Here is a 22,401-nt window from a genome sequence, read left to right as displayed (position 1 = left end):
TGTAACGTGTCAGAAGACCGACTAGATACGTAGGAGCTAAACCATTTAGAGCCTTGTACGTAAGTAATGCTAGTTTGTAATGAATTCTAAACTGAACAGGTAGCCAGTGCAGGGATGATAGTCCCTGTATAATTGTTGTTATACTGTATGATTATATTTTCTTAAGTTTCGATGCATTTTGGACTAACTGTACAGTAGTTTGCTTATTGAGGATGCAGGACAACCACCTAGTAATGTATTACAGTAGTCCAGTCTGGAGGTCATGAATGCATGAACCAGCTTTTCTGCATCAGATACGGATAAGATGTTTCTAATCCTGGCAATATAAGGTTCATTGGTTCATTAGCAAAATAAACAGTGGCGGCCGGTCAATAAGGGGCGCTGGGGTGCTGCCCCTTAAAGTTAGGCAGAGAAGAATGCTACTTTAACATGTAATTATTTAAAATAATAATTATTTATTTTAATAATGAAATGAAGTAATTCAGTCACAATATTCTGCTGTATTTTTTAAATATAATTTATTTACAAAAAAAAACAAACAAACTGTATTATGATTATTTGTGTTTGTGTACGCGAGGCGCCAGACAAACGAGTGTCTATGTAGGCGTGTCAAGTTTTGAAAAGCATGTGACTTGAGGCTGCGATTTGCCACTTTTGTTCATAGCAAATCAATGTTGTTTTTAAATATTTGGGCTCATGTGATTGGACCATTCTTAACGAGTCTTATTAACGTTCAGCAGATTGTTAGTTAATGTATTGAATAGTGATTGAGCCAGAAAAATATGAGAGAAAATTCTGTTTGTTCTTTGCTAAAATACCTCTTCACAAGGCTATCGGACGAGGAAAGAAAAAAAGTTAAAGCGCTTGGACCAGATCGACCTGATTTTGTAATTAAGCAGCAGTCAAGTGATCACGGCCCAGCTTACACTCTGTGCTTTTCCAGCACTTCTCATGGCTATTTACAGGCGATTATTACAAGTTGAAGTTAAATTTTGTTTGCGCTCCCCTCCAAAAACAAATATTGCACCAGCCGCCACTGCAAATAAAGTTGCACCGAGAGATTGGAAACGTAATAACTACATGAAAACTGTAAAAACGGGGTAAATCTTACTAACAGGCACCTCCAGGAACGGAACTCATGTATATATATGCGTGTGTGTGTGTGTGTGTCTGACCTTAGCTATATATATATATATATAATGAATGATGGTTGAAAGCATAATTGGATGAAATGATGCTTGTTTCTTGTTTTCGGACGCCACACCGAGGTGTTTGATGGTTTTACTATTTAAGTTTGACGTCTTATTTGGAGCTGGCTTGTTAAACTAGCCGCGCTGACGTGCTGACGGGACGTCCCTGAAATACAGCTAACGACGTGTCTAGACTACAGATGAGACCTACATTTTTTTCTTCTTTGGTGTTTCGGTGCTGAGTCGGCATAGCAGCAGTGTGTGTGTGTGTGTGTGTGTGTGTGTGTGTGAGAGAGAATGGTCTCTGGTGTGACCTTTGTCTAGGAGTAAAGTATAATTGCATGTGTGCCTGTGTGTGTGTGTGTGTGTGTGTGTGTGTGTGTGTGTTGGTCGGTTGCAAAAGCTCAGCGTCAGATCCATGACATGGAGTTTACCGCGCCGCTCGGGTTCGTGGAGAGGAGGCTGACACGGAGTGAGAGAAACGACCCGTCGCAGTGTTGCGCTTACTTTTTCACCATGATTTATCAAGAGCAAAGTGCATCTCCTGCGTGATGTGTGTGTGTGTGTGTGTGTGTGTAGCACAGCTGCCTTTATGCTCACACTCGAAGTTATTAATCAGAGATGAGCGAGGCTGTGGAAGACACACTGATGGGCTCGATCCATCAGAGAGAGAGAGAGAGAGAGTGACAAAGACGGAGAGAAGCTTTTATAGATGAAGAGAGAAAGACAATAAGACGAGCTCGGCTCGAGGGAACGCTTAACTATATGCAGATACGTCTTTATAATGAACATCTGCACGTCATCGTTCAAAAAATTCTCCCTCGTCTCGCACGCCGAATTGTTTGTCGAGTCGACACGAAAGCCGTCGTTCATCTCCCGAGTCGTTTTAATTCCGTCACCGCGTCTTCGATCTCTTTCAATCATGTTAAGGAAAAAAAAAAAAACCAACAACAACAAAACAACAACGACTGAGCTCTATATCTATCCAAATATGAGGCCGCAAAGCGCCTGTCGTTATTTAATATTGCACAGGAATCGTGGGAGCTATTATTATTAATTCATGGCTGCCTCATGTGCGGTTCATGTCACATGACATCTTTTTTTTTTTCACGTCTACATTTCCATGTGTTATTACTTTCACTTTATTTATTTATTAAACTCCAAAGTCTAGTGCACTAACACTGATCATAAATCATTGCTGCTGAGCAAGGAGACTTTTAGACGCTTAGATTTTCTGATGCTAGGAGCGCACAGTCCGCTCGCCTTAAATCTCCCCGACGTTTACACTTATTTATTTTATATTCATTGATTCGCCAGATGTTTTTTTTTTCTTTTTATTTCTAGTTTTTTTTATTTTTTATCCCAGCACAGAGCCTGAGCAGCACTAGGTTAAGACTCGCTCAAGGATAAAACAGTTTCTGGATTAAAAATGTACACTGAGAAAATAAATCAGAACCACGCGGCTACATCAAGTTCTGGAGATAAATTATTAATCGAAATGTTTAATGTTGGTGGAAGTTAAAGCAAAAACAAGTACGACGATTATATTACTTTAACACTTATCGTTATGCACTGTTTAATTCCTACTAATAACGTGTTGCTGTCATGCTCTTTTTCTCTTAAATGCTCAGACCTTATGGTCACTGATTTCGTTGGCACCAATGGAAACATCATTTCAAGCCAAAGTTTTAGTCATGTGATGATAAACAGCGTAACGTTTCCTCGTTACAGAAGGGTCAGATTATTGATTATCCTGGAAAGCGAAAAAAAAAACAAGCAAGCAGATTTAGTAGATTAACTGGATTCGATTCAAGAGCCATTGGACACATGGACGACCTGGTAGGACACCACACACAATGTGATGAGAACTCACAGGACTGGAACTAAACAGCTGTGTATCCAAAAGTAAACAACTTGTTAGTGAGATCATAAAGATTGGAGTCTTTGGAGCGATGGAAGTCCAGATTGATCCTATTCCAGGGTGAAGGACGTGTCAGGGTAAGAAGAGAAGCGCACCATGCGATCATACATACATAGTGTCCACTGTACAAGCCTTTGGAGACAGTGTTATAATCTGGGGTTGATCAGTTGCTCAGGTCTAGACTCCGTAATTAGAATCTGCGCCGTAATCAGAAAGCCAGGCGCTAGTGATGGGTCATCCTTTTTGAACGAGTCTTTAACGTGACTTTAACGTAACAAGTCGTCTCGGAGAGTGATTTCCGAGTTCATTTTCTGCTGGGTGTCCATGCGCAAAGCTTTGCAAAACCTACGTTTACAGGAAACAGAAATGAGTCGTTAACTTTGAGTCTTTGATCTGAATCGTTCGTTTTTTTGTCACGTGACAGCCGTAGACGCTATGCAGTGCAATAGATTCAAAAGAACGAACGACTCGGATCAGAAGATATGAGAGGTGAGCTACTCATTCTGTTTATTATAATACGTCCTTAGCTGCATTGTAATATTTTCATTTCCAAAACTATAGCCAAATATCTCCGGATGAGAAACTGACCGGAGTAAATTGATATTAAGTAGAAGAGGTTTTCTTCTATTTTGTGCGTCAAACAGTAAATTAGAGTTAATTACAGGTAGGAATTAAAAGCTGCTGGTGGGGAAGTGAAGAACAATCAGACCAGACCAGACTGCACTGGGACATACAGTAGGAATCGTCCAGGACGATGATTTGGACGTGTCGCTTTGTTGCTACAGCGTTTGCATAGATTTAAGAAAAGCTCAATTCAAACACTGCTCGTCACTGTTTGTCAGCGCGAACAAGCGATCATCTGTTGCCTTTCAGTGTGAACACAAAGTCCCTGGTCTGCGTTAACGCGCTCTCCCTTTTTCACGAGAGGTCTGAAACCTCTGGAACGTTTCCTTATTAACATGTTTATTCTGATTATTGGAGGCTGTCAGACGGCGGCGTCTCCCAGAATCGCCTTGAAACCTTTTCGTACTCCTCCAGCTGAAGACGGTTTTCCGTCTAAGAGTTAGCGCGGCAGCTAACCTCCTTCTGTCACAGGCAGACAGGGAAGATTAACTATACGAGAGTCTTGTCTATTCCCAGATGGACCGAGTCTATCAGACGCGGCAGCGAGTGAGCCGAGGCAACCGGACAGACGAGGCTGAAAAGCTGGAGAGCTGCATCCGGGCCTCCAATAATCCAGTTATCTGTCTCTCTGAAGCTTAACACACTCCTGACCTCAAGGCGAAAACGCTAAGCTGCTTCTCCATCTTTTCCCACTCACTCGCTCTTGCTTCTCTCTTTTTCTCTCTCTCTCTCTGAGGTTTTCATCGCAGCTCTCCACTTTCTCCTCTGTTTATATCCCGTTTTTTTTTTTTTTTTGACTCTTAAAAAAAACAACAACAAAAAACGGTGGCTTCTTTTTCTTCCGCGTCTCAGCTTAAACCACCGTCACGTGACATTTTCCCTCGGTTGCTGCGTTTTCTTTTCGTCCCAGTCGAAGTCGTCCTCCTCTGCATGTACATAAATAAATCTTTTCTGATCTGCGAACAAAGGTGCAGAGCGCGTATCACCCCTCACTCAACTTAATAAAGTTTTAGGGAGTTCTTGCGGGGGTTTTTTCTCTCCTTTTTTTTCTTCCTCGGCAGTAAATGTGCCGTCGCACAAAGCAATTTATTAAGAAGACAATGAGGCGTACAGGAGGCCATTACTCTCTCTGTCGAAACCTCATGTGGAAAGCAAACACACAAACTGCGAGTGCATATTTTTTATGTTTGGGGCGTGACGCTGTAAAAAACGGCACGCTGAGACTGACAGATTTATGCGCGCTTGTTAATCTGAAGCTCTCGGGACGCTGGCAGGACGTCCGCATTGGTATTCAACGTGCCAGGGCTTCATAATGGGATAATTGGCAGGCTCTCAGCTCGATCTGCTGATGGGTCAGAATCTGGATCAAAGTCCACGAGCCACCATTTGCAATGCTGATTTCTTTTTTTTTTTTACAAAGAGTAATTGTGCTTAGAAGAGGACAGTGCTAAACGAGGAGCTTTGGAGCTGCTCTACAGAGCCTTTTATGTGAGTAAAAGCCACACACTGAGAGATTATATGGCTCTCCAGATTCGATTGGCCTCCGCTATTGACTCACGCGAACTTGGACGACTGGAGAGATAACCTCTGACCTTTGGACCCCCCGCGACATGAGGCGTAATGGCTGTGAGGATGTGAGCGCGGCTTGAAAGGCAGCAACTTCACCACTTTAAGGCTAACTGGCCGGTTCAAAAGTGTCTCCGGGAAAGGATCCGCTTAAAATTGGGCTCGTTATGCCCTCATTAGAGCGCAGGGAGAGACTAGGTGATCCGATCTCAGCGTTACTACGCGGCCTGAAAGAGAGACGAGCGCTAGTATCCATGTTCCAAATCGATAATAACTGGCTCCCTTAGCATTTTAATTGAAGCCAGTCTACCCTGAAGTGCGCAGCTAAAGAAACAGTGGCGCAGATAAGAATCGGCGAGATTCTCAATCTTAATTAGACTCGCTCTCCGAATTCAAGCCGTGTGCATCAGCTTTCACACAGTAAAGCCGCCGCACCATACGGGCACATCCATCTGCCCTTCCAGAGCGTGGTTCTTCCAGCACATTAGCTTCATATTCATTTCTCCAGCATCCGTCGTGAGCGAGCGCACTACCAGCACGAGTCAGGGATCGAGTGACGTTCAAGTGGACTTTAATTCCTTTTGGGTGTGAGGCTTTTGCTCTGTTGGAGAATTGTGCATGTGTATATGTGCACGCTTGTGTGCTTAGGCACTACACTGGATCCTAATATGATGCAAGAGTGTAACAAAAGGTCAGGGATGTTAAAGGGACTGCTTTTTTTCCCTCACTTATGCAGTGGTTAAAAATAAAAACATAGTAGTATCCTTATTATTTAAAACACCATGAGCCTCAGGCAGGTACTAAAGATGATTGATTGACCACTATCTCCTGTGCAAAAGCATAAAAAGTTTAAGGTTTTTTGTTGGGATTGCATTATACAACTCTTTCTTTTTTACCAATGTAGGTCTTAGACATGATATAAACATGAAAATCTTTTGCCATTACTATTTACAGCAACTTAATTTAAACAGAATAAATTATTAGATACTCTTGATTCAATACATATTAAGTAAATCCACTATCTCAAAATATTAGAATATTTTAATTCCTGTCTTGTGTATCAAAGTGGTTTGGTTCAGTACATGTAATTACAATTATGGAAAGTTTGCTGACTTGACAGTTGTCCAGAAAACGATCCCTGACACCCCAATGCTGAATGGGCTGTCTGTTCACAAAATGCTGTATTGGAGCTCATATTCATGAAAAGTTGACTGGAATGGAATAAAATAGCAACAGAGATGACCATGGACTTAAGACGATTGGCAAGCAAAGCCAATTCAAGAACTTGGGAAAACTTGTGGAGTGAGGCTGGAGTCAGTGCATCAAGAGCCACCAAATGCACTACAACTGTTGCATCTCTTGAAGCCACTCCTGAACCAGCCAACATCCGAAGCATCTTCCCTGGGCTGAGGCGAAAAAGCACTGGATTGTTGCCTAGTGGTCCAAAGTCATCTTTTCAGTTGAAAGTAAATTTTGCATTTTATTTGGAAATCAAGATCCCAGAATCTGGAGGAAGAATGAAGATGTTTCCAGAGGTTGGTAATGATTTGGGTGCAATGTCATCTGCTGGTGTTGGTCCACTTTGTTTTAATCCAAAGTCAGCCTCTACCAGGAGCACTTTGGAGCACTTCTGGAGTTCCTTTTCTAGCAGGACTTCTAGCACCTGCCTACAGTGCCAAAACTTCCACTAACTGGTTTGTTGACCAGAGTTTGGCTGGCCAGTCAACTCATTTGTCCTGAACGCTCTGAGAGTCTATGGGTTGTTTACAAGAGGAAGATGAGAAACACCCAAATGACCCAACAATACAGACAAGCTGAAGGCTGCTATCAAAGCAACCTAGTTTTTAATGACGCTTCAACAATGCACCAGGCTGATCGCCTCCTTGCCATGTCGCATCGATGCAGTAATTCAAGCTAAAGGAGCCCCAGCCAAGTATTGAGTGCATGAATAAAAATACTTTTCAGAAGTTGGACATTTTCATATTGTAAATCATTCTGTGACTTATCTTAGAAAATGTTCTAACGTTTTGAGATACTGGATTTAGCTTTTTATGAGCTGTTAGCTGTAATCATCTAAATTAGCACAAATAAGACTTGAAACCTGTCACTTTATGTGTACTGTTAGAATCTAGAATGAGTTCCATTTTTAAATTAAATTATGAAGAAAAAAAACAAGTTTCATGCTATTCTCTTTTTTTGAGCTATACTTGTAATGTATAACCACACATCGCTAATTGTGAAAGCAATGACGAAAGAAATATATCCATGTAGAGTTTTATTTATGAATAATTCTGAAGAATGATCTCATCATACGGAACAAGCATTTTGCATTTGCTGTGCAGTTTTGCTCAGCGGTGTTGTGGGTTTTTATCTTTAACACCTCTGGTTGAAATCTGCCCTTTGGCTTGACTTTAGTTCAATATGTAAGTAGACAAAATTGAGAAGCCCATGCTTGCACTAGATATATTTTGACTTGCACCCTTGAGCCATTTATTGAGGTAAAAATCCAATAAGCAACTGCAGTGCTGTATTTTCCGTGGTCTAGTGGTTAGTTTCATGGTTTCTCATGTATGACATCACCGATTCAAATCTGCCCTTTTGCTTGACTAAATTCATGATGTAAGTATAAAAAATTGAGAAGTTTCTGCTTTTGATAGATATATTTTGACTTGCACTCGAGCCATTCAAGCAAGTGTCAAAGCCCTCCATCAGTGGTGTAGAGGTTAGTGTCATGATCTGTCATGCATGACACCCCTGGTTCAATGCTCCTGGCTTGACTTTAGTTCAGTATGTAAGCATATAAAATTCATTTGAACAAATTTTATTGTACGAGAGTCAATGGTTTAAACTTGATGAGCTTCACCGCTTGGATAAAAGGGTTGCTGGTGCAAACCCTAGCCAGGGCTCTAGGAAATACATCTGAAAGGTTTAATTAACATCACATGAGTTAAGGAAGGGACTGAAAGGCCAGAGGGCATTACCCTGGGGGGTTAGGGTGTGGTTCTAGGGAGCTGACCTCAGGATCAGGGCAATAAAGGGGTTATGCAGCCTGAAAAGAGATCTTTAGATATTGCATACATCAATATGCAGCTTGGGGACTACACCAGATTCGAACCTCTGATCTCGTAAGCTTGGCTTGTGCCATGAAGTCCCACATGAAGCAACAGGTCGTAGGATGCTTGTCTCGTGATACAAAAAGAAAAAAAAACAGATCATAGCACTGTTTGCCAATCCTTTAGTTTAATTAGGGGCTAGATCGGATTGGTTAATTCGGTCAAAGTCATTTGGTGGGTTCGAGCCTTCACTGGACTGTTTCTGGTCTGATATGTTTGACATCTTTGACGGTAACAAAAAAGCTTTCCCAATCATTCCCAATTTAATGTTTATCTCATACGTTGACGATAACTCTACTACTCAAGTTGGACAGGACACTTCTATTCTCTGGTATCCCTGTACACCCTGTAGTGCTTACTATTACTGCTGTTGTGTCGTCTCCGTAGGAGGTGATGCAGATGGAGGCGCAGCTTGGAGGTCGCCTCATAGACGAGCCGCATGTCCTTCTGTTTAAAGACAGCTACCATAACCTGCGCCTTTCCATCCACGACCTGCCACAGGCCCAGTGGAGGAGCAAGCTACTCACCGCCTACCAGGTACGAATTAAAGGTTGACTGTTTATCAGGGTTTTTAAGGTGGAGCTCTGCTCTACTCTGCTGTTGAAGGTTTCATGCAGTTGATGATCTCTGGTAAAGAAGAAGAAGAAAAAAACCCATTGTGATTTGTGAAAATCCTGATAATGTAACTAAAACAGATATAAAATCTGAAAGTTACAGAAAGAGGAGCTTGATGGGTTTCTTATGTCAGGGATCTCTCTTACTTCGGAGCATAAAGTCGGTACCTGAGGTACTTCTTTTATGTTTTATATGAGGGTATAGCCCATTAATGGCTCTACAAAGCATTACTACGAACTATTCTCGTCTTCTCTCTCTCATTATAGCTCTCCTCCTTTTCTTTTTTTCTCGCACTTTTATTCTTTTCGTCTCGCCGAATCTGACTCATACCTTCACCCCGCTATTACACTTATTTATCCTTCAAACAGCCCCCAGCTATTGTGCCCCTCCCTCTCTCTGTCTTTCTCTCTCTCTTTTACATAGCTCTGCATGCACGTTCCGCTGCCTGAGTTTGATCATTGGCTCTGTGAGCAGGAGTTTAGCAGATTTCCCTACGGGCGCCACATTTAAAAGGGCTCTTGATACGTCGCTCCAGCCAGCATCAGGTTTTTAATGCTGCGCCGTTCTGCATTGGCGAGCCTTCTAATGGGATATTTCTTTGGTTTGGCCTCATTAGGATCGTTTCTGAACGTGAGGCGATAGAGCCCAAGTCCATTACAGAGCGAGTGGCCGAGCTGCAAATCTCGCTGCAGCGGAAAATCATGGAGACACGATAAGTGCTACCTGAGGATGGGAATTTACATAACGATACGATGGAACGATGGACAGAACGGTTGGATAGGTTAGACAGACAGATAGATAGATAGGTAGGTAGTAGAGGTGAAAAAATAAATTCAGTAAATTCAGTTACATATCGCGAATTCATGTATCGCCGCACTGACTCGCCGCATTTATCCTGTATTCAGGGTCGCAGGGAGCCTGGAGCCTATCGCAGGAGGCTTAGGGCATGAGGCGGGGTACACACTGGACAGGGTGCGAATCCATCACAGGGCACACACACATACTCGCACACTACGGGCAATTTGGGAATGTCAATTAGCCTAATCTGCAGGTCTTTGGACTGTGGGAGGAAACCAGAGGACCCCAAGGGATCCCACTTAGCACGAGGAGAACATGCAAACTCCATGCACACAGAGACAGGAATCGAACCCCGGACCCTGGAGGTGCAAGGCGACTGTGCTAACCACTACACCACCGTGCTGCACTGACTCCAAAACCACTTTTTTAAGTGCATTTTTAATTTGAACTTGTTTGCATTTGAGGCGCTAAAATGTTGCAGTTCCTCTATAATCCTGCAGGTGGTGCACTCTAAACTCACACTTTGCAACGCAGCACAGCATGCCATTTGGTTAAAGCAAATTATTTGACAATTTGGTTTAGAATTGTAACACAATCTGGAAAAAATAAATAAATATATATATATATATATAAAATCGGGATATTTATTAAATTGTGATTCGTACAGAATTGCAATAAAGTCCAACCTGCACTTATGTAACGTGATTATATTATATTGAAAGATAAATTGATTAGCTCATACAAAAGCCTGGGTTGAAGGATGGACATAGAGACAAAAAAAAGGACTGGATGGATGGATGGATGGATGGATGGATGGAGAAACAAATAGATAAGACAGAATAGATGTAGTTGAACAGATTGGATGGAGGGATGGATTGACTAGATATAGATGTTTAACGGGTAAGACAGGGATACAGACACATGTTCAGATAGATGAATAGCTAATCAGATGGATAAACAGACTCAAAGTCTGAACAGTTGGACAACCAGGCAACAGGTTAGCCAGACGGACAGATGAACAGATCATCAAATCAAAAAATGTACAGATGAGCAACAGGTTATACCAATAGACAGTCAAATGGATGGATGGATGAATCAGACAAAGCTACAGCAGATAAATAGAGACCAGTAGAGAGAGAGAGAGAGAGATAACAGGTTAGACTTACAGAAAAACAGATGGATGGACATACAGACATATATAGAATGGTACAGGGACAGAATAAGAAGAATAACAGATGGAATCAAGGGGAAAAAAAGAGAGAGACAGACAGACAGAGAGAGAGAGATAGCTTGATTGACATCTAGAGCGAGACATATGCATGCAGAAACACAAACAGACAGCTAGATAAAGTGAGAGTCAGACTAGCAGACCTACAGACAGACAGCGAGATAGAGAGAGACATATAGACAGACAAATACAAATAGACAGAGGGGTAAACAGAAAGCTAAAAGACTAAGAGACAGGTAGACAGGGGAAATTACAAATACACAAACAGCTGAAAGAGAGACAGATAAACAGGTGGCATACAGACATACAGCTATATACAGAGACAGACAGACAATCAGAAGAACAAATAGCTGGTTAGAGACGCAGCTAGACAGGCAGAAATACAGACAGACAGACAGACAAGTAAACAGACATTTAGATAAAGAGACAGAAGGGCAGACAGAGACTGCTAGGTATGGTACGTAGAGACAGAGATTGACGGACAAGATAGACAGATTGACAGGCAGGAATACAAAGAGACAGACAGATAGATAAGCAGATTGAAATGTAGACAGAAAGGCAGAGACAGACAGATAGACAGTTGATGCACAGGCAGACTGCAAGGTAGAGTGAGACAGATGGGTAGACGTACAGATGGTTGGCTAGTAGAGAGACAGACAGACAGTTAGATAGAGAAATATAGAGACAGAAAGATATAGAAAGGGAGACAGATATAATATTATATATATATAAATATAAAGAGAGACAGACAGACAGACAGACAGACAGATATAGAAAGGCAGACAGTTGAACCTGACAAGCGTATAGACAGACACGCAACTAGACACAGGTAAAGTTAGATAAACAGCTACAGTATCCAGACAGACAGACAGACAGACAGACAGGTCTCATGAAGAAGTAGTGAGTGAGTGACAGAGTGAAGAGGACCAAGTGGACATGTGGAAGATTTACTGCTCACTTCCTGCAGATTTCAGTGCGGGCCAGTTTGAAGCGCTCGCTGTGGAGGAAGTTAAATATAGAGCTGCATGGAAATACTTTCCTCCCTCATGTGTGTGTGTGTGTGTGTGTGTGTGTGTGGAGAGATGGAGCACAGATTCTCAGGGGAGAATAAGAGAGTAGAAGGCACAGTGCAGAGGTGTAGGAGTGCTCCGGACACACACTCCTCATCTCTTATCTCAGTAATGCTCAATGTAGCGAGGGTTTAGTGTGTGTGTGTGTGTGTAAGAGAGAGAGAGAAAGCACACTGAGCAACAGCTCCCCCTGTAGGATAAACACACCCTGTGAGAGGTTAGGGACATCGATGAGGGGACTAGAGGACGAGGAGACTAGAGGACGAGGAGACTAGTGGTGGCTGCCATCAGTCATGACCTTCTTTTATTAAAATGTAATCAAATGTGCTGCAGAGCTAATAAACAGAGCAACATGTGTGTGTGTGTGTGTGTGTGTGTGTGTTATTACTGCGTCATCATAAAAGCATCAGCGTGTTTGTTCCTCCCTTTCATAATGCCTAATGTTTAATGAGCTCAGATCAGTCCAATAATAGCATCAGATTTGTGGCTTTTATTTCAGATTAGTACTAACTGCCATCCTGGTAATTAACTCTCTCTCTCTCTCTTTCTCTCTCTCTCTCTCACACACACACACACACACCTGTGTGCAGACAGGCAGCACTGACCGCTTACTCATAAATCAAATTTTATTGGACTTTCGCGAGCCCGCGTCCCACAGAACCCTCCATCATGAAGCAGTGATTAATGTCACACACTCGACCTGTTCAAAACACAACGTAGTGCTGTCTGCTCCTCAAACACTCTCACTGTGATGGACAGACTGATGGACAGAGAGATAGACCAGGGTGTCAGATAGATTGTAAGATAGATAAATAAATAGACAGATATATAGATATGAGACATGGAAGATAAAAGAAAGACAGACAGACAGACAGACAAATAGATAGAAAAGACAGACAGACAGACAGAAATTTAGATAGATAGATAGATAGATAGATAGATAGATAGATAGATAGATAGATAGATAGATAGATAGATATGAGACATGGAAAAGAAAAGAAAGACAGACAGATAGACATGAGAGAAGGAATATAAAAGAAAGACAAACAGACAAAGATAGAAAGACAGACAGATAGACAGACAAATCGAGATAGAGAAGATTGACAGACAGACAGAAGTATAGCAAGACAGAAAGACAGATAGATAGATATGAGACAAGGAAGATAAAAGAAAGACAGAAAAAGATAGAAGACAGACAGATAGACAGACAAATAAGAGATAAAAACTGATGGACAGATATACAAAAATATAGAAAGACAGTCAGATAGATAGATAGATAGATAGATAGATAGATAGATAGATAGATAGATAGATAGATAGATAGATATGAGACATGGAAGAGAAAAGAAAGACAGACAGATAGATAGACAGACAAATTGAGATAGAGAAGATTGACAGACAGACAGAAGTATAGCAAGACAGAAAGACAGATAGAGAGATATGAGACAAGGAAAATAAAAGAAAGACAGAAAAAGATAGAAGACAGTCAGATAGATAGATAGATAGATAGATAGATAGATAGATAGATAGACCAGTAGAACGAAAGATAGAAAGATCCAGTATCCATCCATCCACCCATACTGGCCAGTGTTAAACTTCCCTTTATCTGTTTATTCTCTAATCGTTTACCCGTTTGTCAACTCCTCCATCACTCCATCACTCTCTCTCACTCTCTCTCTCAGGATGTGAATGAACACAGTACTGTTCCCAGGTCTGTATTAAAGTGTGTCTCGTCCCCACGTTCCGCCTTGTGTACAGGAGATCCCATTCTATCACATCTGGAGCGGCACACAGCGGAGTCTGCATTGCGCCTTCACGCTGGAGCGGTTGAGCGTGAGCACGTGCGAGCTCTCCTGCACACTGTGTGTGTGGCAGGTGGAGGGCGAAGGCCAGAGCTTCAGCCTCGACTTCAACATCTCCAAGGTAACGCAGCTGGCCGTTTACACCCGCGGCGCATCGCTCAGCGCTGGCACCGAACCCCACTCGTTAGCTACACGCGACGGAGTGCTCCACCAAAGCGTGCGTCTCCGAAAATATCTCCACGACGCGCGGTCGGTAACGAGTCCTCCGAGACCCGAGACTTCAATCTGAATCCATTTCAGCTGACTCACTGACACTGGCATTATAGTTAGGAATGATAGATACTGTAGGTATGCGTTCACAGGGAAAAAATAAATAAATAAATAGAAACTTGGATTACATGTGCAGTTGCCATAGAAACATGTGCTATATAAACAGTTATTTAGAGCAGAAGGGTTATGATTATAAAGCGTGAAAAAAACAAATCGGAGTTATGTGTGGCATCCAACTCATGAAAATGTATAAAGCTCTCTAGCGGTGAAGAAACCTCTTTAGATCTTTCTTATAGAAAAAAAAAAGTCTAATCTTAGACAGACGTCTTTTCTGCGACGATCCAGAGATGATGTCTTCTTAATGACATTTGCTAACTGCTTCCAAATTTTGCTAGTTCCTCAGGGTTTAAAACTACAGCAAATTTAAATAGGGGGTTATTTCCTGAAGAATTGACCAGGGTCAAGGACATTAGGAATATACAGTAGATTATTAGCCTGGAAGCCACGTTGGCTAGTTAGCTAAGCTATAGCTGTTCAGGATGCTAATTCAGTTCTTGATCACAGTAGCACTAGGTGTTCTAGCTACAGGCTGGAACTTGGCCGTTTCAGTTTTCTCTCTTTCTGGGGTGCCATTACTTTTGGAAACCGAAAGCTCACATTGTGTGGGGTCTGTTTTGTGGTGCAGGACACCAGGCCACTGGATGCCGATCTCCTGCTGGTGGATAAGAGCAGCCCGGCACTGGCCGGCCCGAGCGCCTTTCAGATCCCCTACCTCATCCGGCAGAAGATCTGCAGCAGTCTGGATGCGCCGTGTCCCAACGGAGCCGACTGGAGACTCCTCGCCCAGAGACTCAAACTCGACAGGTATGACAGTGTCTTCTAGTTGTGTTTCAACGGGTTTACCCAGATGAACCCTTTATCTAGATCTCGGTAACGACTTGACAGAAAGGACGTATGAAAAACAGAAACCTTTTATCACATAACACATTCTAGTTTTCACATTAGATCACCGAGGTCATTTCCGAGGGCACTGGACCCCAAAGTCTGGTTCATTTTGATCAGTGAGAACACAATCGTTCCGTGTTCAGGAACCATGCCCGAGTCTGCTTGAAATGTGGTTTTAGTAAAGATAGCCTACCCAGGCACGGATCGAATCAGATATGGAAGCCAGTTGTACCTAAGAATGGAAACATATTGCTGTTTAGACACAACATCATCAGTGCCGTCTGTCCTACATAGTTCAGGTTGACATTCTTGTTAAATCTTGCCACAAAGTCTCTTAAGATTGTTTGTACACTTTTCTGGCTCCAAGCTTCAGAATCCTGAAGAATGCCACCTGCTTGGCTCTTCGCATGTCAGCGTGCACAAGCTTCCATTAGTTTATTCATTCATTCATCTTCTATACCACTTATCCTGTGAAAGGGGTCACAGAGGCCTGGAGCCTTTCCCAGAAGACTTTGGGCACAAGGCGGAGTAGACCCTGGACAGGGGGCCAAAACATTGCCGGGCATGCGCACACAAACACACACTACGGCCAGTTTGGGAACGCCAGTTAGCCTAATCTGCATGTCTTTGGGGGGAAACCGGGGGAAATTCACCAAGCACGGGGAGACCATTCAAACTCCATGCACACAGAACCCGAGGCGGGAATCGGACCCTCAACTTTGGAGGTGTGAGGATAAAGGGCTAACCACTAAACCACCTGTGTACAAGGTCCCAGAAACACTTCTGAACAATGAAACAAGCTTTACAAGACGATTTTCATGTCTAAAACAAAGGCTAAAAAATAAAACATGATTGTCTACTTGTCAAGTTGCATCTCGTTATGATAGTAAGTGGATCTTGGTTGTTTTTTTTTGACAACCTGACACTTTTGTTTCCACATCTATCCTGATGTTGCTTTCGCAGACAAGAATCTAATTTCCGAAAAGAATTGTCTGGATGTGTGTTGAAATCAGCGGACTTGGAACGCGTAAGGTAGGATAACCCTAAGTTACCAGCAGCTGATTTAGTGCTGTCGCAACCCAAGACATGTGACAACTTTCTGGCCGGGTCAAAAATTTTACCTAGAAAGCTCGTCTAAAAGACACGAACGGGAGGACGGTACGGAAATGCGCAACTTGCCGCCGTTAGCAGATTCAGCTGAGATTTAACTGGGATCTCGTACAGTGTGACAAGTAATAACCTTTTAAAAAAACATCCGTCATTAGAGACACGTTTAGTTTTATTACACAGAGTGCGCAGCATATTGAACGCAGGCTGAATCCACAGGCACTGATTTAATTAGACTCCTAGTTAACTTCCTCTAGCTAATGAAGCATAATACATAGACTTTATTTGTCCAATCAGCTTTACCTGGTCCAATTAATTACCCGTCTGAAGTGGCAGCGCTTCGCTTCAATTAGAATGCGCAAAACAATCCATTGTCATTTGCTGTCTTGACACGCAAACGTTCCAGACATAATCTGTATTAAACGTGTTTAGGAGTGAAAATCCAGGCTCTGCTTCCCCCCCTTCTAGAACAAATGCTTGCGGGAAACAACACTTTAATCCCCTTAGGTATTTAGTGAACACAGAAAGGGCACCGGATCGAACTTGGGCTCGGCAGCAGAGGTGAGGTGTTTCCCTCCAGGATGGACCAACAAGAGCCTGAGCTTTGTTGTCATTGAGCCTCTTTGATCTGAAAGGTTCGGGCCGGTCAATAGGAAAGGTCACGGCTACCTGAATATCAGCACGGCGACCAAGTCGGAGCTCGCGCTAAACTATTCATCAAACAAGCTTTTAAAGCGACATGATGAGAAATTCAGTTAAACTATGTGAAGTTAACATGGAAGTAAAATACTCGGTTAAGACAAAACGTACCTGTACAGGCGGCATTGTTTTTCGGTCCAAGATCTGGGTCATGATCTCAGCGGCGTCGAAAAAAGCCAGCCGTCCTACTTACGATTGTTTTTAGCTCCGAAAAGTGCCTCGTTTTAAACAGATAAATATTTATCCATCACATTTTCGAGCTGGATTTTAACTGGGTAAACATTCACACAGCATGAAGGGTTTTTTTGTTTCCCCCCCCAAGCCAGCTTTCACGCTGATGTACTCGCTCCCTTCTGGTGAGCTTGAGGCAATTTATTACGCAAACACCAACTACTCCACCTCAACCAGGCATAAAATCTGTTACTTAGTCGTTTGCTTTCCATTTCGATTTTATGTGCAGTTTCCCTTCAAACATAAAAAATCCAGGCTCGGTTCATTTCGAGTGACAAGGTGAAATAAAACCCAAATGCAAAAAAAGGGGACTTCGCTCCATCTCTTTTTCTTTTCTTTTCCTTCTTTTTCACTTTTAAACACTCCGACTGCGCGCATCTGGTCGAGTGCAAACGTATACATACCCTAAGGACAAAAACATAGATAAAGAAACGTTATTTATAGCAACGAGGCTGTTTTTTTTTTCCCTTACAGATTGCTGCTTCATTATCACTAGTAAGAAATATGCCAAAACAGTGTGTTAGGAAGAATAAATCAAAACGTCAGAAATAAATTGAAAAGATTTGCTTCTTTACTTTCCTGTGAACCCGTTGTTCCAGATTCTTCCTTGGATATTATACCTTATACATTTTTTTTTTTTTTTGCCTCTTGTCAATCAAGTTCGAGAAGGTCAGAGCAAAAAAAATCTTTTTTTCCAAAATAATTTCCTAACCTGGTCACATTTAGACATATATTTTCCTCCCATCACACAACCAGGTGAAGGCATGCCTTCTCTGAGACATTTGAGGCCTTTACATAAAAAAATAATAAAAAATGAACAACCGAAAAGAAGGTAGCATAATCTATAATTTTGCTCTATTTGACTTGGACGTAAGCACCACAATGCAGAACCAAACACCCAGGGGGTGGAGTTGGACCTGATCCAGATCCTCCTACCAGGGCGCAGTAGAACCAATAGTCTAAGAGTTGGAGTTAGCTCCAATCAAGGGCCTCCTACCAGGTAATAGTCGAAACCAAAGTCTCAGAACCAGGTCATCCTACAAGGGCAGAGTAAAACCAAAAGACCAGGGTGTTGAATCAGACCCGATTGAACCAAATGCACAGAGGGTGGAGTCAGACCCAATCCGCCTGGGTGGATTCAAGTCAAATGCGCAGTGAGACCTGATCCAAATCCTCCTAGTAGGGCGCAGTAGAACCATTAATCCAAGGGTTGGAGTCAGCCCCAATCAAGGGCCTCCTACCAGGTAATAGTTAACCCAAATTTCCAAAGAGTGGAGTCAGACCTTACAATGGTTCTCCTACAAGGGCAGAGTCAAACCAAAGGCCCAGGGGGTGGAGTGAGACCTGTTCCAAGTTCTCTTACAAGGGCAGAGTCAAACCAAATATCTAGGGGATGGAGTCAGACATGATCCAGAACATCATGCCTGGGCGGATTCAAGTCAAATGCCCAGTGGGGTGGAGTCAGACCTGATCCAGATCCTCCTACCTGGGGAAATAAAAAAAAAATTAAAACACCTGATAAGGGCATAGTTGAACCACGGGGTGGAGATAACCTGTGTTTACAACTGTACTGTATATTTTATATGTTAGCATTAGGCTAATAGGAGGAGTTGGATCAATTCCAGCTCCGTCCACTGGACTCTTGTTTCTATTAGGGGAGGCTGTGGCATCTTCGGGGTTCATTTTTATTTCATAAATCGAGACATCTCTATTTTGACCTCTGGGAACGAACTTTTGCACTTCCACTAGAAAGTGAATGATGGAACTACATTGCTAAGTAATGCTAACACCAGTGCTAAGGAACTGCTCCTGTGAATACTGTAATGAGTGTGTTCTGAAACCTTGCTTCTGTCTCCCTTTACGCAGACACATGAGCTTCTTTGCATCCAAAGTGAGTCCGACGTCAACCATCCTGGACCTTTGGGAAGCTCAGCACTTTCACAGCGGCAACCTGAACCAGCTCGCCGCCATCATGGCCGAGATCGGCAAACAGGAGGCCATGATATTCCTGGTGTCCGACGGAGAGTGCTAACATACTTACACACAATCACACACACACACACACACACACACATATATACACAAACAAAGCCAGGAAAGAAGCCTCCGAAATGCAGGAGGTCAAAAAAAGGTCTACTAGAACCTGGAAGGACAAATCGAACAGGGTTTAGCCACCAATACGGTGTGCGGTGACTATAAATACACACATGCAACGTACATTTACATCCAGCAACGATGTATAAAACACTCACAGATGTAGGTCCGGCCCTGTCACACATCACACTTTTTTTTTATTTATCGTCATGTTAGCTACACCTTTATCTGATTAAACGAACAAAGGAGTTGAAATAAGTGCGGGATTTTTACAAAGGCAATTCAAAAGTTTGGACAAAATGAGGACAGGGGTGGACAAATAGCAAAAAATCAAAAAATAAATAAATGAGATCCGTTGTTAGAACCTGACTAAACGGATCAAACTGAGAGAAGCAGGTTTTTTTCTCTTGTGCAAATCCTCATCTTCTCTTTTCCCTTTTACACAGTTCAGGCACTGCTCTCTCCAAAGCCATAACCATAAAAATCTCACAAAAAAATATTGCATGGACGCAATCTAATACGTTTCAAGACATTGCTGATAAGGAGGAAAAAGTTCAACAAATAACTAATAAATTTTTCAGGGAGTTTTTTTTTTTTCCTTTTTTTTTTTATTCATGATGACATTTAATTTGGTCATTTTTCTCTTCAAATCTATTATATAATGCAATACTATCTTTGGTTTAAAAATTGATTTTTAGAAATTTTATCTAAATGAGTGTTGATCATATTGGTTAGAAAAAAATAAGTCAATAAAACAACTAGGGTATGTTTAGGGTGTGTTTTAAATTCCCGAATCGATTTGACATTCTCCATGAGACAAAAAACAAACAAAACAAAAAGAGAACCAGGAAACTTCATTAAGAACCGTAAAGCCATGTAGCATCCAAACAAAAACAAAGTAGAGGTGGGAATAAAACAACAACAACAACAACAACCATGTAATAAATATATGTCACATAATCAAACTACAGTGAGATCCTGAATGTTATCAGGGTGGACGTTCTCTCCCCAGGCTGCTTACACACTTTCTAAAAACTTGCCATTTGGCGCGCTCATATTGGCTAACTAACTAGCCTAGCTTACTTGATGGATTAAATTTATTATAATCCAACACTCTATATTAGTAAAGCTCCAGACACACAATTGACAGACCAATTGTTATGTTTAATTGCATCGCATCATTACAGTATCAGAATTAAAATCTACCTATTTGTGAACAAGGCTAGTTTTCCACTAGTTTCACGACTGCCGTATGAAAGCGTGAAAGCAGCCTGACGACCCTAAAATCGCCGTCGTGAATCAGAGCGGTTTCATTTGCACCGTCTACGTCTTAAACAGGCGGTTTGTGGGAGAAAAACCAAACCAGATCAGTCGATACGAGTTTGAAGTTGATTTGCTTTTGCGCAATAACCACGCGGCCACCACGTAACCTCCAGTTAGCATGCTAACGTCATGACACCTGAGCAATATTATTTGTTTATATACAACTTCTAAAAACGTTGTAGGAATATCTCATCACACCAAGACTCTAATAACTTTTTGTTATTCGTCAGCTACATGAGGTTTTTGTAAAATTGAACCAGATTTGGAATTTGGGATTTCTCCTCAAACTGCTCCTTTAACCTGTGATGAAGGAACCGTTCCAGAGTGCTTTATGGTCAGAGTTCAGCATTATAATCCGCTGAGTGTATTATACCATGACGTCAAGCTTCTAGCAGAACCTCGTGCTTTTTCGAAACGGAATTTCTTTGTTTATTCGTTTCCATTTTTTCATCACTACAATCCACCTTATGTGTATATTATACATATATATACAAAATATTTTCTATTCCAGTTCTTATGCTGGCGAGACACGTACACATCTCTGGAAGTCGGTAACCAAAGTTTATGAGCCATTCGAGACGAGTTTCTGTCCCGTGACGTCTTCTGACGTCCACATTTCACGTCGTGAGTAAGGAGACAAAAAAAAAGAAAAGAAACGTTCCACCAAGCATCGGGACGAACGTGTCCGATCAGACTGATGTAAATTTCAAACTGTGCAAAAGCGTTTTAATCAACAAACATTTCACCGGGAACACGACGGAACGACTCGTCATCTAGCACTTAGGAAGTAAAACTAAATCATATTTTTTAATATCAAAGGAAGAAATAAAAAGAAGAAAAAAAGAAAGAAAAAAAACGTGTTACATTTGTCCAAGTTTGACTTGTGAAGTGTTTGGTGCATCGTTCATCGAATTCTGTTGGGTTTTTTTGTTTTCAGAATTTTTGCAGTGTTTTTTTTTTGTTGTTGTTTTTTTCTTCAAGTTTTTCGTCCTGAAGTTTGTAAAAAATGGATGAGGTTTTTTTAAGTATTAAAAAAAAAAACACACTAAAAATGTATTTTCTAAATCTAAACGTCATGTTTGTGTCTCTGTCATTAATGTGCATTTAAATGTTAACTTTTTTTCTCTCTCATTTCACAAACGTAAAATCTTTATAAAATACTAATAAATAAAAAAAAATATAAAAAAAATAAATAAATAAAGCAAACAAAAAGCCAACTCCGGATGTCACGTCGAAGCCAATTTCGTGACTTTTTTTTTTCCTCTCACAGTCGAGCTCACTGATAGCTGTTCTGTATAAAAGAATGTGTGTGTGTACCGTTTTCTTTTTTTTCTCCCAATTCTTTATTTTCTGACTAAAAAGAGAAGAAAAACAAAAAACAAACAGTAGACTTGTGTACCTGTGAATGTTTTTTCGATTTCTTACTTCTCAATGTTTCTTGCCTTTCTGCGAGTCAGAATGCTGTATTTAACACGCCACAGCGCTTATGCAATTGTACATTTCTTTTTTTAAAAAACATATTTCCAAGAGATTTTTTTCTTTTTGTATTTCCGTTGGTTGAACCCCTCCCCTTCCCGCCCTTAAACTCCCGTCAGTGTAAATCGTCGTCGATGACTTTGTGCTAACAGGAAAGCCCTCCCTCCCACACACACACACACACACACACCCAACCACGCCCCCCCCCTGCCGTGACTGAAGGGGGAGGGAAGGGGAGGGGGGGTTTCTCTACTTTTGGACAATGATTATGGATTTGTGGGTAGAATTTTGGAAATTCGTTTCTAAGTGCTTTCAAGTATTTACTTGGC

General features: G+C 41.7%; 1 protein-coding gene across 5 annotated transcripts in view; it reads left to right on the top strand.

Annotated features, from left to right (window-relative positions):
- unc5a (unc-5 netrin receptor A) overlaps positions 1-19,588 on the top strand; it is a 217,134-nt gene extending 197,546 nt beyond the window's left edge. For 4 of the 5 annotated variants that reach the window (XM_053515479.1, XM_053515478.1, XM_053515477.1 and 1 more), the window contains 4 exons: positions 8,802-8,951; positions 13,884-14,048; positions 14,883-15,061; positions 19,046-19,588. In XM_053515479.1, the coding sequence (XP_053371454.1) occupies positions 8,802-8,951; positions 13,884-14,048; positions 14,883-15,061; positions 19,046-19,211 (660 nt within the window). In that variant the 3' untranslated portion in view covers positions 19,212-19,588. The remainder of the gene's footprint in view (positions 1-8,801; positions 8,952-13,883; positions 14,049-14,882; positions 15,062-19,045) is intronic. The other variant, XM_053515475.1, reaches the window with a different exon arrangement.
- The last annotated feature ends 2,813 nt before the right edge of the window (positions 19,589-22,401 follow it).

The sequence above is a fragment of the Clarias gariepinus genome, chromosome 16, assembly GCF_024256425.1.
Source record: "Clarias gariepinus isolate MV-2021 ecotype Netherlands chromosome 16, CGAR_prim_01v2, whole genome shotgun sequence".
NCBI lineage: Eukaryota > Metazoa > Chordata > Actinopteri > Siluriformes > Clariidae > Clarias > Clarias gariepinus.
The sequence above is the reverse complement of the archived record's forward strand: the minus strand, read 5'-3'. Positions and strand labels throughout refer to the sequence as shown.